Here is a 12775-nt window from a genome sequence, read left to right as displayed (position 1 = left end):
TACAAAAAAACACAAATCTGCTATTCGGGGATATACATATTCCCTAATCTGGCAGCACTAACTGCAAGAGAAAAGAATGATAAATTTATCTCTTTCTCTCTCACGTCATCATCATCATACAAAGCATATCGATTATGCAAGAATAATTTATCGAATCGTAAAATATAGTATCAACCTAAGAAGAATAACCACAGTCATGAAACTGAAACTGTGTTTGATATAATTATTATTATAATTATTAGTTCAGGACATAACAAGGTAAGATGTTGTCAATAGTTTTACGTTTTTAATATAAATACAAATAAAATACTTTCAAGTGCAAATAATATTTAATTTGAATATAGAACGAGTACGAATCTATAGTCGGGCCTGGCCGACCATATGACACCTTACAGCAGTAGAAAATATGTAAAAAATGTGGATTATTTTTAATAATAAAGCAAAAATAAGTTTTTTTTCTTTTTTTTCGTTCTAATTCCTAGTTGTGTTTTTGATTTTTAAATCACTATTTTTAAAAAGTCTAGATTTTTTTAAAAATCTAGCACTATTTAAAAAAAATCTAATAGTTTCCCAGATAACCGAAATTTTGTATTTCATTCATATAGGTGGTGCCAAGACTCCCGTCCGCCCGTTATTCTCTAAATGTTCATATGAATGTCAAAGTTCTTTATGTAGAATTTTAAGATTTTATCTCTAAAAGTTTCTCAGATATAAGAATCATTCTGTTTAATTCATATGGGGACTCACAGTACGCCGTTTTTTTTTCCAAATTGACATATATATATAATAAAGTTTTTCATGCAAAATTTAAAGAATCTTGTTCTATTAGTTTCCCAGATAAACGAAATTTTGTATTTAATACATATAGGAAGCGCAAAGCACCCCATTGTAGACCGAATGTTATTCTCTGAATGTTCACATGAATGTCAAAGTTCATCAATTAAAATTTACAGATTCTAGCTCTAATAATTTCTCATATATAGAGATTCTAGCTCTAATAGTTTCTCATATAACCCTCATGGTTATTTAGTCCGCCAATTTATTTCACAAAATGTTTACATGGATGTTAAAGTTACTCGTGCAATTTTTTAAGGTTCTAACAATAATGGTTTCCTAATTTTTGTATTTAATTAATGTGGGAGGTACCACGCCCCCTATTGCTAATCCGCCCACTTTTTATCTTAAATAATCATATTGACACTAAAGTGGCTCAGACAAAATTTGAGGACTCTAACTGTTATGTTTTTTAAAAATACAGATTTAATATTTTCTTAATGTGGGCGTGGCATTTCGCCCACTTGAAATTTCAAAACAAAAAGTAGCCTATTGTTCCTTTCAGATATCGAGGAATACACAGCAAAAAAAGAAGATCGGTTCAGTAGTTTAGCCTCCTGTAAGGTACAAACAAACAAACAAACATACATTGATTTGTATATATACATATGTATATAGATTAGATCAAATTACTCTCTCATATGTAGAAAGTGCCGTGTGAATGCAGCTCTCTTGTTTGAAATGTAAACTTGCTAAAATAGTCAACGGCAACGTACGCGAAATGCAAAAATAAACTAAAAATGATTTGGTATGAGGGAAATTCCCTTATATTATTTCTGATTCAAATAATATAGTACGCTATAGTATGCATTATGCATTAAAGTTCTCCATTAAGTTTGTAATTTATATTGACAATTAAATATTTATATTGACTATTAAAAACATGAGTTTTTAATAGTAGATGCTTTTGTATATGGGGACTTATGGATAGATCCCTTAGGTTCATTTTAAAAGCCTTTTCATAATAACAGTGCGTAATCTTAGTGAATATAGGTTCAGACGTATGTAGAACATACGGAGGGAGCAGTAAAACGGTGGCATACTTTCCCTTTGGTTACCACAATTAAATCGGAATTAACTTTTGGGAATAAAACTATTCTGATTAAATTTCAGAAAGACAGGTTCTAAACATTGTATATCTATGAAAAGAAAATTTGGACATTATGGGTTCCATATCACAAAAATTGGTTTCAGCATATGTACTTACTGGAGCCAGCGCATTTCCGTAACTAACCTAACCTGCGATTTTCGTTTTAAAAAATATCTAAAACAATAACATGTTTTACTGTAGCAGATATATATATTAAACTGAAGTGTTAATAAGAATCGGTACAGTCAGATATAAATATATTTATACGAAAAATAAACATTTAATTACATTTTATAAGTATGTATATATCATCTTTAATTTTCTTTATCAAATTGTGTTTGTTTTGAAAAAAATTCTCTTCTATATATAAAATAAAAAAAAATCAGTGCAGTGTATTTGTTTATTTATTTGTACCTTATAAGACGCTAAACCACTGAAAATTTCACGATGAGTTCTGTAATTAACAAAAGTCTACTTAAAAATTTTGAAATTTAATTGGGCGCGATGGCATGCCGACATATATCTCAGAAACTATAACAGCTACAGTCCTCAAATTTTATATGGACAACATACGAAAACGGGGGAAAATTTGACGAAGCAGTAGGGGAAAGAAATACGAAAAATATTAAATGTATTTTATTTACATTATTTTTAGGATAGCGAACCACACCGGGTTAACTAGAACTCTCCTAAAGTTGTGTACTTACTAATGAAAAAATTGCACAAGTTAACAATGTTGCCATTTTGACTATTTTTAAACAAAATTGAAGCAGTTTATTATTTAGTTTTCATTATATATGTGTGTATTCATATAATTTTCTTATTTTTTAAACACGAATTATATCATTAATTTTATTTTCTTTGAATTATTATTAAAATTTAACTTTTAATGTTTATTTTTGAATTTAACTGATTCTAACCAAATCTTATCTATCTATCTATCTATCTATCTATCTATCTATGTATCTATCTATCTATTTATCTATCTATCTATCTATCTATCTATCTATCTATCTATCTATATATCGATCTATCGATCTATCTATCTATCTATCTATCTATCTATCTATCTATCTATCTATCTATCTATCTATCTATCTATCTATCTATCTATCTATCTATCTATTTATCTATCTATCTATCTATCTATCTATCCATCTATCTATCTATCTATCTATCTATCTATCTATCTATCTATCTATGTATCTATCTATCTATTTATCTATCTATCTATCTATCTATCTATCTATCTATCTATCTATCTATCTATCTATCTATCTATCTATATATCTATCTATCTATCTATCTATCTATCTATCTATCTATCTATCTATCTATCTATCTATCTATCTATATATCTATCTAAATATCTATCTATCTTTCTATCTATCTTTCTATCTATCTATCTTCCCCATAATTTTGTTGTTTTGAATCTGAAATGTAATATCTTTGCTCCATATGATTTCGCTATGGCAACACTATTAAAAATCACAATATAAGGGAAATTCCCCATAATTTTGTTTTTTTGAATATATGCTCCTATTTGCTGTTTGCCACTTGCAGTACTTAGTAATTCATAGTCACTTAACAATAATAATCGATTGTCGATTATAAAAAATAGTACAAATTATCGTTGTGCTAAAAAACGATCAGAAATAATAATGAAAAAACAAATCAAACGTTTAAATAAATCGCTAAGAAAAGGTATATATACTTATATAATGTATTTTAAAGTAAACCTAAAATGCCATTTTCACCATAAATGCAATAAGTTCTATAGATGGTTTTAAAATATGTATCTTAATATTTAAATATCTTTACAGGATTTTGTATCAACTTCATCAAAGTTTACGCTGATAATCTTTCACTATTTCAAGAATATTTACAAAATGATCTATATCGTGAAGAAATGTCCACAGCACTAAATGAGAATCGGGAAAATCTTCTTCACTTGGCGTGTCAATTTAATGAAGCAAAATATATAAATCAATTAATTACTTTAAAATGTCCAATTTTCAAACAGGATTTTTATGGAAGAACTCCACTACACGTTGCTTTACAAAGACAACATAAAGAATGTATTGAAGAATTCGAGCGATTATTAAGATCAGTAAATAATCTCCATGATAATGACATATTGAACAAAGAGGAACTAATAAAAAATTTAAGAAAAATGTTTGATGTTTACGATCATAATGGTTACACAATTTTACATTTAGCCGTTTTAAAAAATCTTCCGACATTAGTGAAAGTAATGTTGGAATTTTGTTTAAAATTCAAAGTTAATGTTTTAGATAAAGAAGTCTTGGGTTCGGGTAATTCAATATTACATTTGGCAGTTGAAAATAATTTTAAGAATATTGAAAATATTATTGTTGATAAAATAAAAGAAAGTGTCAACCAAGCGAACTATAGTGGAAAAACACCATATCAAATCACCACAGATGAAGAACTGACGGAATGACCTGACCACAGACTAAGATCTGGCCTAAGGCGAAAAAAGTGTGATATTAAAAATACGTTATACAATATCCCAGCAAAAAATACTGCTTTTTGTAAGGGAGACTATAATCTGAAATCACTTAAAGTACCCTACACCACGATAGTATACCAATCAGCTCAGAATCACTTTCTGAGTCGATTTAGCTACATGGTTCATTTTTTTAAAATTATCCACTTTTTTAACATACTAACTGGTGTAGGGTATCATATAGTCGGCAATGTCAGACTATACAATCGTACTTGTTTTTGTTTGAGATGATCCACTTAGAAGCAGTAAGTTTTAAATCCAAAAAGCGTTTATTTAATACCAACTTATTTTATTAGATCTCCGCTACATCTATGCGCTTCATTAATGCTTCTATAAAAGTCATTATTGAATGAACTCTGTTTATACGTTACTAAAACCCTTATAATAATGTTTTTTTTTAATGTAATAAAACGCAAATTTTCTATATTCTTTAATAATTTTGTTTTTATATAAATTTAAACAATTAAGAGTTTTATATTCGGCTGTGCCGAATCTTCACCATGGTGTGTTATAAAAAAGAGTCAGTACCAAAAACTTCCCTTTTATAGGGAAGTTTTTTGTACTGTCAGTTTATTATTACAGAAGAAACAAAGAAGTTCCAAAAAGCTCATTTTTTTCGGTTCTCACCTGATTCCGACTCTACACACTTAATTTCATGTTCCTAGGTTCAATATAATATAAAATCCAAAAAGTACCTTTTAAAAAACAAAAAAGTACCAAAAAGTTCACTTTTTTCGGTTCTCACCTAATTCCGATTCTACACATTTAATTTAATTTTTCTAGATTCAATATAATAGAAACACCAATCGCAGAGGACAAGACCTTATAGATTTCCTTAATACTAAAGATTTGATCACATCGAACTTAGGTTATAAAGCTACCTTCGTCATTAGAATCAGAGAAGAAGTATTAGATATAACTATATGTTCAGAAGAAATTATAAACCAAATTCAGGATTGGAGAATTTCGGACGAGCACCATCGGTACATAAGATTCAAAATACTTCGACCGCCACCAAAACCGATAAAGTTACAATATAAGTCTAAAACTAATTGGACAATGTTCGGTTCCTTACTAAAGAAGCGTTTATGTCAGTACACTTTTCAATGTCGAAATAGAGAGAACATAGACGCCAAAGTAGAAATGTTCACAAGTGCCTCGGTTGAATCGTCCTCTACGGAAATCTACCCACGAAAATCCCTGGTATCCGAAGAGATCCGGAACATTGGTAATACTCTTCGCAAACTATTTAACCGGGCATGGCGTAAAAAGACCGCAGTATACCGGGATGAGTATCGTAGTAAACTTGGTAAATATAGGAAATTGTTCGTAAAGTTTTCTGTAAACAGGTAAAACTCTTAGTAGACTTAGATAAACCGATATTGGAGCAAGGGGAGGCTAACACGGAAATTGTAATTACATCTGATATGTTTAAAGGGGCAATCTAGAGCTCTGCTCCATATAAAGCTGCATTTTCCCGGCACTCTTACAGATGGAGGCGGAACTGGTTTCCGTACATCTGTCTCCGCATGCTTGACATTTACATATACCCCCACTAAATGACAGGATGCAAGGGTAATATTTATACCTAAACCAGGGAAACCTAGCTATGCGACACCTAAGTCTTATCGACCGATAAGTCTTACGGCCTTCCTACTTAAAACCTTTGAACGGATAGTCGATAGTATGGTTAAAAGCAGTATATCCGACAAAGACCTAAAATTTAAGCAACATGCTTATGTAAAGGGACGATCGGTGGAAACCTCATTACAATAAATTGTCCATTACATAGGTGCATCCTTTGATAGCAAACTATATACACTATCGGTATGCATTGCCATCGAAGGCGCCGCTAGTAACGTGCACACTGATACTTTTATCCAATCCCTAGACCATCTTTATTTTGACCGGGTGCTCCGTAACTGGATCAACCATATGCTAAGGAACATATGGATAAGTTGCAAGATGATTTTTTTGTATACTTAATATTACTAAGAACCAGTACACGAACAAAATGATGACGAATGTCAATGTGTTTGGAACGAGCATGGTATACATTGTTAGGTGCCAAAGCTATAGTGAACTTATTGTCTGAACATAACTACCAGGGTTTTGGGTTTTCTTTATATATTTCATAGTGCAATGATTTAGACATTTTACTTCTTGACCTGCTGCAGATAATTCCATGTATTCAGCCTCAGTAGTAGATAGTGCCACAGTAGCTTGATTTTTTGAATTGCAAGATGTTACGGATACTTGAAATAAAAAACGAAGCCTTTTGTTGATCGACGGTTATCTTGATCATTTCTGCGTCTACGTATCCAGTTATTTTACCATTTTCTTCCTTGGAAAATTCAAGTTTTAAATTTATTGTATTATTTAAATACCTGAAGACACGTTTGACAGCAACCCAATGAGCTTTTCCAGGAATGTTGTTAAACTTAGATATCTTTGATTGAATCGGTTGATCGAATGGAATTTAAAAAAACATTGTTATTGTTGTTGTCTTTACAAGCATCTTTGAAAAACAATTGCCTTCCAAAAATATTGCATTTCTACTAATTGTTATTTCCTTCGTTTTATGATCAAGAAATCTGTATGCTTTAGATATACCACAATAACAAACAAATAAAAATTCATTACCATTAGGATCAAGCTTCTTTCGTTTTTCCTTATGAACCTGCACAATAGACATACAACCAAAAACTTTGAAATGTTTCAAATTTGGCTTACGTCCTCACCAAACTCTTTCAGATGTAGAGTTGTTATGAAACGTTTTATAAGATACACAGATGTATTATGCCTCTACCCAATATTTTTTGTTTAAATTCGCTTGAATCAATAGCTTTCTCAATGATGATACGATTCATTCATTCAGCCAAACCGTTTTTGCTCTGGTGTGTTTGGAGCAGTTGTCTGATGTATGTTACCGGAGGAAGTAATAATTTCATTTCTTTGTCGATTACAGAACTCAGTACCATTATCAGTACGCAAAACTTTTCCAATAACTTGATTTTTTGTCTGTTTGATGTTGACATTATCATGTTTACAAAATCTTCCAATGAACTGCAATCTTCCATCTTTGTTGTAATTAGTTTTCTTAACAGCCTTATAGACGCTAGTCTACGTCCTGAATCATCAAAGGTTTTAATGAATTGTCCCAAATTCCTTTTCTGCATCTTGAATGTAGACAAACAATAAAGGATCCACCAGTAAAATTAGTTTTGATCGTGCATAACGATTTTCTAAACATCCTGTTCTGATCGTAGTACCGAATTTATCAAGCCTCCCATTCCTAGGAAAGCTTTCACGGCAAACTTCCATTGCTCCCAGTTATTACGACCTTTCAACCGTTCAATTTGCGTTAAACCAGATAACGACAATTTTTCAATGTTTAAACTATTTTTCCCAACATTTAAAATTTTCTTATTATTTTTACGACAATTTAATCAACGTGATATTGGGCCCACAACCTAAAGTATTAAGTTTTATTAAAAAAGTAAGAAAAATTATTTCAAATAAATTTCAACTATAAAACATTGAATACTCAATTAGAATAAGAAAAAGTGCTTATAATTTTTAATAACATACGTTGTCAAAGTATATGTGTATACGTACGACAGCACAAAGTTGTGTTGTCAACATTACATAGCGCTGTAGTAGGTACATATGTATTTACTTTGCAATGGATGTTATTGAAAAATTATAAGCACTTTGTTGTCAATTTGATACCAGGTGTGTATATTTTTTCCCTCTGTGTACGTGAATTTGAAGGAACCTGTGCCAACTGACTAGCCAGGATAAAATCTTGCGGGCAACTGGCAAAACGTAGTACCAGATTACCTGGTGCTTTGGATCGACCCCATATCAAATCATTCCATCCCAAAGAATCTGAGTCAATTGACCAGCCTGGACAAAGTCATGTGGGTAACTGGCCAAACGTAGACCAGTTTGCCTGGTGCTCATGGCAACTCATTCCAAGAAAAGATCAAGAATTTATTTGATCATCAACAGTTTATAATCTTGGCAGACTAGAGGTGTTGATGGCACATCTTGTAATACAGTAATAAAAATATATTTTCAATTAAAGCCATGTTCGCTTTACATTCCTTTGTTTGTAATTTGTTAAACAATAGTGTCGAAATAGTAACCTTTGTCTGTGCTTTGTTGTTATCAGTGTAAAGAAATTGCATTAAAATCCATTGTCTTTACTTTTAAATCACATAAATTTAAACTATAAATTATAAACTCTAATTTCACATTATCAGGTAATAAATTACAAAACACACACATTGATAAAAGCAAATAAATCAATGATGCGTAGGAAGGATGTTTATATTTTGACAGAAATGAAACATATCCCAATGAAAAATTTCAATAAAAAGTGAGGAATGCTAAGATTTATAGCATTTAATCAGTCAATATTATTAAATTAAAGTTGTCTTAATTTGTCCACTTTGATTTCACTTGGCATTCAGAAAATTGTTAAAGAGGTTTGTATTCAGATATTCCACTCTGAGCACTTGAAAAACTGAATAAATTCTTAGAAAATATGTGGTTATACTCTTCTTATTTGGAGAATGGAATGAACAAAATTGAAATTTCTATTATATTACATTTCTTCTGATAACCTTGAGAGATGTAGTACTGTCTACCTTAATAGTCACCGTCTCGAGTTACAGTTTTCCGAATCTAGCACCATATAGTTGGGACAAAATTAATCAAAACGATGGAGAATAAGCCAATATACGAAACAGATTTTAAACCGTAATCACTTCTTCAGAAGGTCTATGTAAGTAGTTCATTCTTCTAGGCGATTTGATTCGAAAAAACCTATCATAAGATAATACTATGATTATATAATCATGTTACAATACAGTATTTTAACAACTGGTTAAGTAGAAATATATTCAACTTCTGGCATTGTCTCCTATAGCGTTAATTTAGTTCTCACTTTGCACAAAATATATAAAACACCTGGGTTTTTGTGATCTTCTATTTTCGAATTTTCACTACAAGCAGAAGTAGACGCATTTATCCTCACAGTTTCTTACAAAGTTTGAGAAAAAGATGATGTGGTTTTAGTTGGTATCTGCTTTCTCAATAGCAGCGACGACTTTCAGGGCCGCTTTAGTTTTCTGCCTAGAAAAAGTTCGCCCGAGTGAGGATATTTCTAATATAGAGAATAACTAGATCTCGATATGGTGCGATGCAAATACATAAGTATGTCGAACCGGCCCTTTCTTAGTGGGTTACCAGAACTACTTCTCCTGTGATATATACCATCCTATTGGCCTGCTTGTCAGTGACCATTTGTTAGAAAGTAACCTCTTTTATTGACTTTGGACTTTTTTGCAGCGCAATGCGTTTAAGTTTGCAAAACCTACTGGCGTCTTGGTGGTCTACTGACACAAAACAAATCATTTTTGTTAAGTTCGAAGGTCTAAAGGTCTTAATCTTCGAAGACTATACTCCAATAATGAAGGCATTTCTTACTTTCGTTTCTATTTGTTTTAAATTGAATATTACGCGGATTTGTCTATTTCGCCATTAATCGATTAATCCGTACTTGAATCGGTTTCAAAAGTATGTTAAGTACGATTTGACTAGACTCAAGTAGAATGTACTTGAATTTAACCAGTTAACCACCTGGATGATCGTAATTCGTATGTTTTGGGTCATTCGTCACGAATGTACCCTTTGTAATCGAGAATGAAGACAGTCATCACTTTAGTGTCCTCTTTGTAAGCGGGAACGGAGACAGTAGGTAGGTGGTAGGTTAAGTGGTCAGTTCGGGACTGTGCCGTCGAACTGCTAGGAAATAATAATAATATAATACTAATGTTTTGACTTTACCCAGCAGTTCGACGGGACAGTCCCGAACTGACCACTTAACCTACCAATTGTGGTGGCCCCTAGCCACCAGACTACCCAGGTGACCAACCATTTTAACATGGGCTTGTCCTACGAGAAAGTCAATCGTCACTCTACACCCTACAAAGAGACAGTAAAGAGACGATTGCCTCCGCTCTCGCTTACAAAGGGGACACATAAGTGACGACTGTCTATATTCTCGTTTACAAAAAGTTTATTTGTGACGAAAGACCAAAAACATACGAATTGGAGTCAGCCAGGTGTCATGATATTAATGGAACTAAAATGTAAAAGTTTCAAGTGTCTACTCTCTAGAATACTATGGAACAATAATGCGACGACTGACCGGAAAGATATAAATTTGAGTCAACCAGATGGTGGCATATAAGTAGAAAGTAATAATCATTTCTCCAAAAAATGGGTAAAATAACTACTTTCGGAAGTACAACAAAAAACCTACTTTAAAGAGTATAATCTCTAGGTTACTTGGGGACAGTAATGAGGCGACTGTATCCGCTCCGCTTACAAAGAGGACACTAAAGTGACGACTGTCTTCATTCTCGATTACAAAGGGTACGTTCGTGACGAATGACCCAAAACATACGAATAACGATCATCCAGGTGGTTAACTATTAGTGGAAATTACTGTCTTTTTCGTATGCATTGACTCTTTGTCGAACTGCTGAGTAATGTAAGAGAGAGAGTTGGTTGATATTTCATTCTCTTTCTCTCAGACACAAAAATCAAAAGTTTCCCAAAAAAAGATTTAAAAATGTTTTTAAATTGTAAATATTATTAATTCGAAAAATGCTTTATTTTTACGTTGACCTAATGTCACTAATTACTTAATATACACTGGAGATCACAAAGTCTAGCATTAAAGGCCACAGGTGACAATTGACAAAGAAATCTAAAAAACATTAAGGCGTTTTTCTTTTCTTTGTGATTAACTATTTATTAAAATTTTTTAATATTTTCATTTTTCTTTGTAATATGTGCCACTGCTTTTAAATCACTCAAAAAGTTTTAAAACAATTTTTAAATTTTTAAAAATCAAAATGCCCCCTAATAAACTATATTCAAAAAACTACAAAATTCCTAAAAAAAAGGTAAAACCCCAAAGGACTAAAGTTCCACAAATATACTGTTGTCTGCTTGTTTTTAGTTAGTTGAACGAACAATTTTCTAAGGACCTTGAATTCATAATCAAAGAGAAACATAATTGGTTCACTCTCATGCCAGGTTTATTTTTCATTTTCTTTTATTTTAACGGTTACGGAAACGTTTAGTAGGCATCGTATATACATTCATACATATGCACACACTTAAACTTACACATGTAATTGTGTGTCCTTTTTAAAAATGTTTGCGTGTAGGCTGGGTATTAAAATAATTTTTACATTTGTTGTCCTTTTTTTCCATGTCGGTACTAAGAACATTGAAATAAAGATCCTTTTGTTGCTAAGTTCTGATAGACCCTTCAAATATTTTGTAATCTTTGTTTTCTAAATAATATATAATTTTCATTTTTAATTTATTCGATTTGTTCTTTTCTTTTTCTTTTTTTCTGACTTAACAATAAAAATCTTTTTAACTTAATATTTAACATATGTAAGACTACCCATTATTATATGTAATTTAAATTGCCTTTAATCTGATATGATTTAATTAAATCGGCTTTAATTTAAGAACATTAATTAAAAAAATCTTTGTGTAATTATGAAAGAAAACTAAAATCATATTTTAAAGCAAAATTTTAATGACTTGGAAAATTGAAAAGTACATTAGCAAACACTTGCGCTAATTATAAAAGTTTTGTAAATGTGTTACAATTCCTATGGTGCAATGATTTATTATAAAGTCTAACTTCTTTGCTTGGAGTGTTTAAAGCGTTATAAAGAAAGTTATTTTTAAACTACTTAGTAAAAAGTATAGTCGGGCATGACCGAATTTATAAGTGATTTATGTAAATACTTTAGAGCGTAAGCGGTAGAAAGCCTTAAAACAGTTCTTATTAAAACAAGTAAGAGTTCTATATTCGGCTGTGCCGAATCTTATATACCCTTCACCATGATGTGTTTAAAGCCTTTTGTACCTTTTGAAGAACGAAAAAGTACCAAAAAGTCCCCATCTATGGGTCCTCAGTTAATCCGGGCCATACAAACTTAATTACATGTTCCTAGGTTCAATATTGTAGAAATTGTAAAAAGTACCTTTTGAAAAACGAAAAAGTACCAAGAAGTCCCCTTTTAGTGGTTCTCACTTAATCCGGGATATACGAACTTAATAACATGTTTCTAGGTTCAATATTATAGAAATTTCAAAAAGTACCTTTTGATGAATGAAAAAGTACCAAAAAGTACCCTTTCATGGGTCCTCACTTAATCCTGGCCATACATACTTAATTACATGTTTCTAGGTTTAATATCGTAGAAATTGCAAAAAGT

The 12775-nt window shown here is 31.4% G+C and overlaps 2 protein-coding genes across 3 annotated transcripts in view; one reads left to right on the top strand and one right to left on the bottom strand.

Annotated features, from left to right (window-relative positions):
- LOC111681455 (protein IFH1) overlaps positions 1-12775 on the bottom strand; it is a 39623-nt gene that overhangs the window by 15779 nt on the left and 11069 nt on the right. The gene's annotated exons all lie outside the window — the stretch shown is intronic.
- On the top strand, positions 192-4885 carry LOC111681456 (NF-kappa-B inhibitor alpha-like). Of its 2 annotated transcripts, none has more exons than XM_046945858.1 (2): positions 192-258; positions 3748-4885. In XM_046945858.1, the coding sequence occupies exon 2, from the start codon at positions 3834-3836 to the stop codon at positions 4386-4388; it is 555 nt and encodes a 184-aa protein (XP_046801814.1). In that variant the 5' UTR covers positions 192-258; positions 3748-3833; the 3' UTR covers positions 4389-4885. The 2 variants fall into 2 exon arrangements, with proteins under 2 accessions (XP_046801814.1, XP_023299007.2); XM_023443239.2 differs by lacking the exon at positions 192-258 and adding an exon at positions 3471-3628.

This window comes from Lucilia cuprina, chromosome 3 (assembly GCF_022045245.1).
Source record: "Lucilia cuprina isolate Lc7/37 chromosome 3, ASM2204524v1, whole genome shotgun sequence".
Classification (NCBI taxonomy): domain Eukaryota; kingdom Metazoa; phylum Arthropoda; class Insecta; order Diptera; family Calliphoridae; genus Lucilia; species Lucilia cuprina.
This window is presented reverse-complemented; position numbering and strand designations above follow the sequence as displayed.

Excerpts from the sequence above, each read along its gene's own strand:
- LOC111681456 (XM_023443239.2), top strand. The coding sequence starts at position 3,586 with ATGAAAAAACAAATCAAACGTTTAAATAAATCGCTAAGAAAAG. Across the intron at positions 3,629-3,747 it reads AAATAAATCGCTAAGAAAAG|GATTTTGTATCAACTTCATC; the intron begins GTATATATACTT and ends ATATCTTTACAG.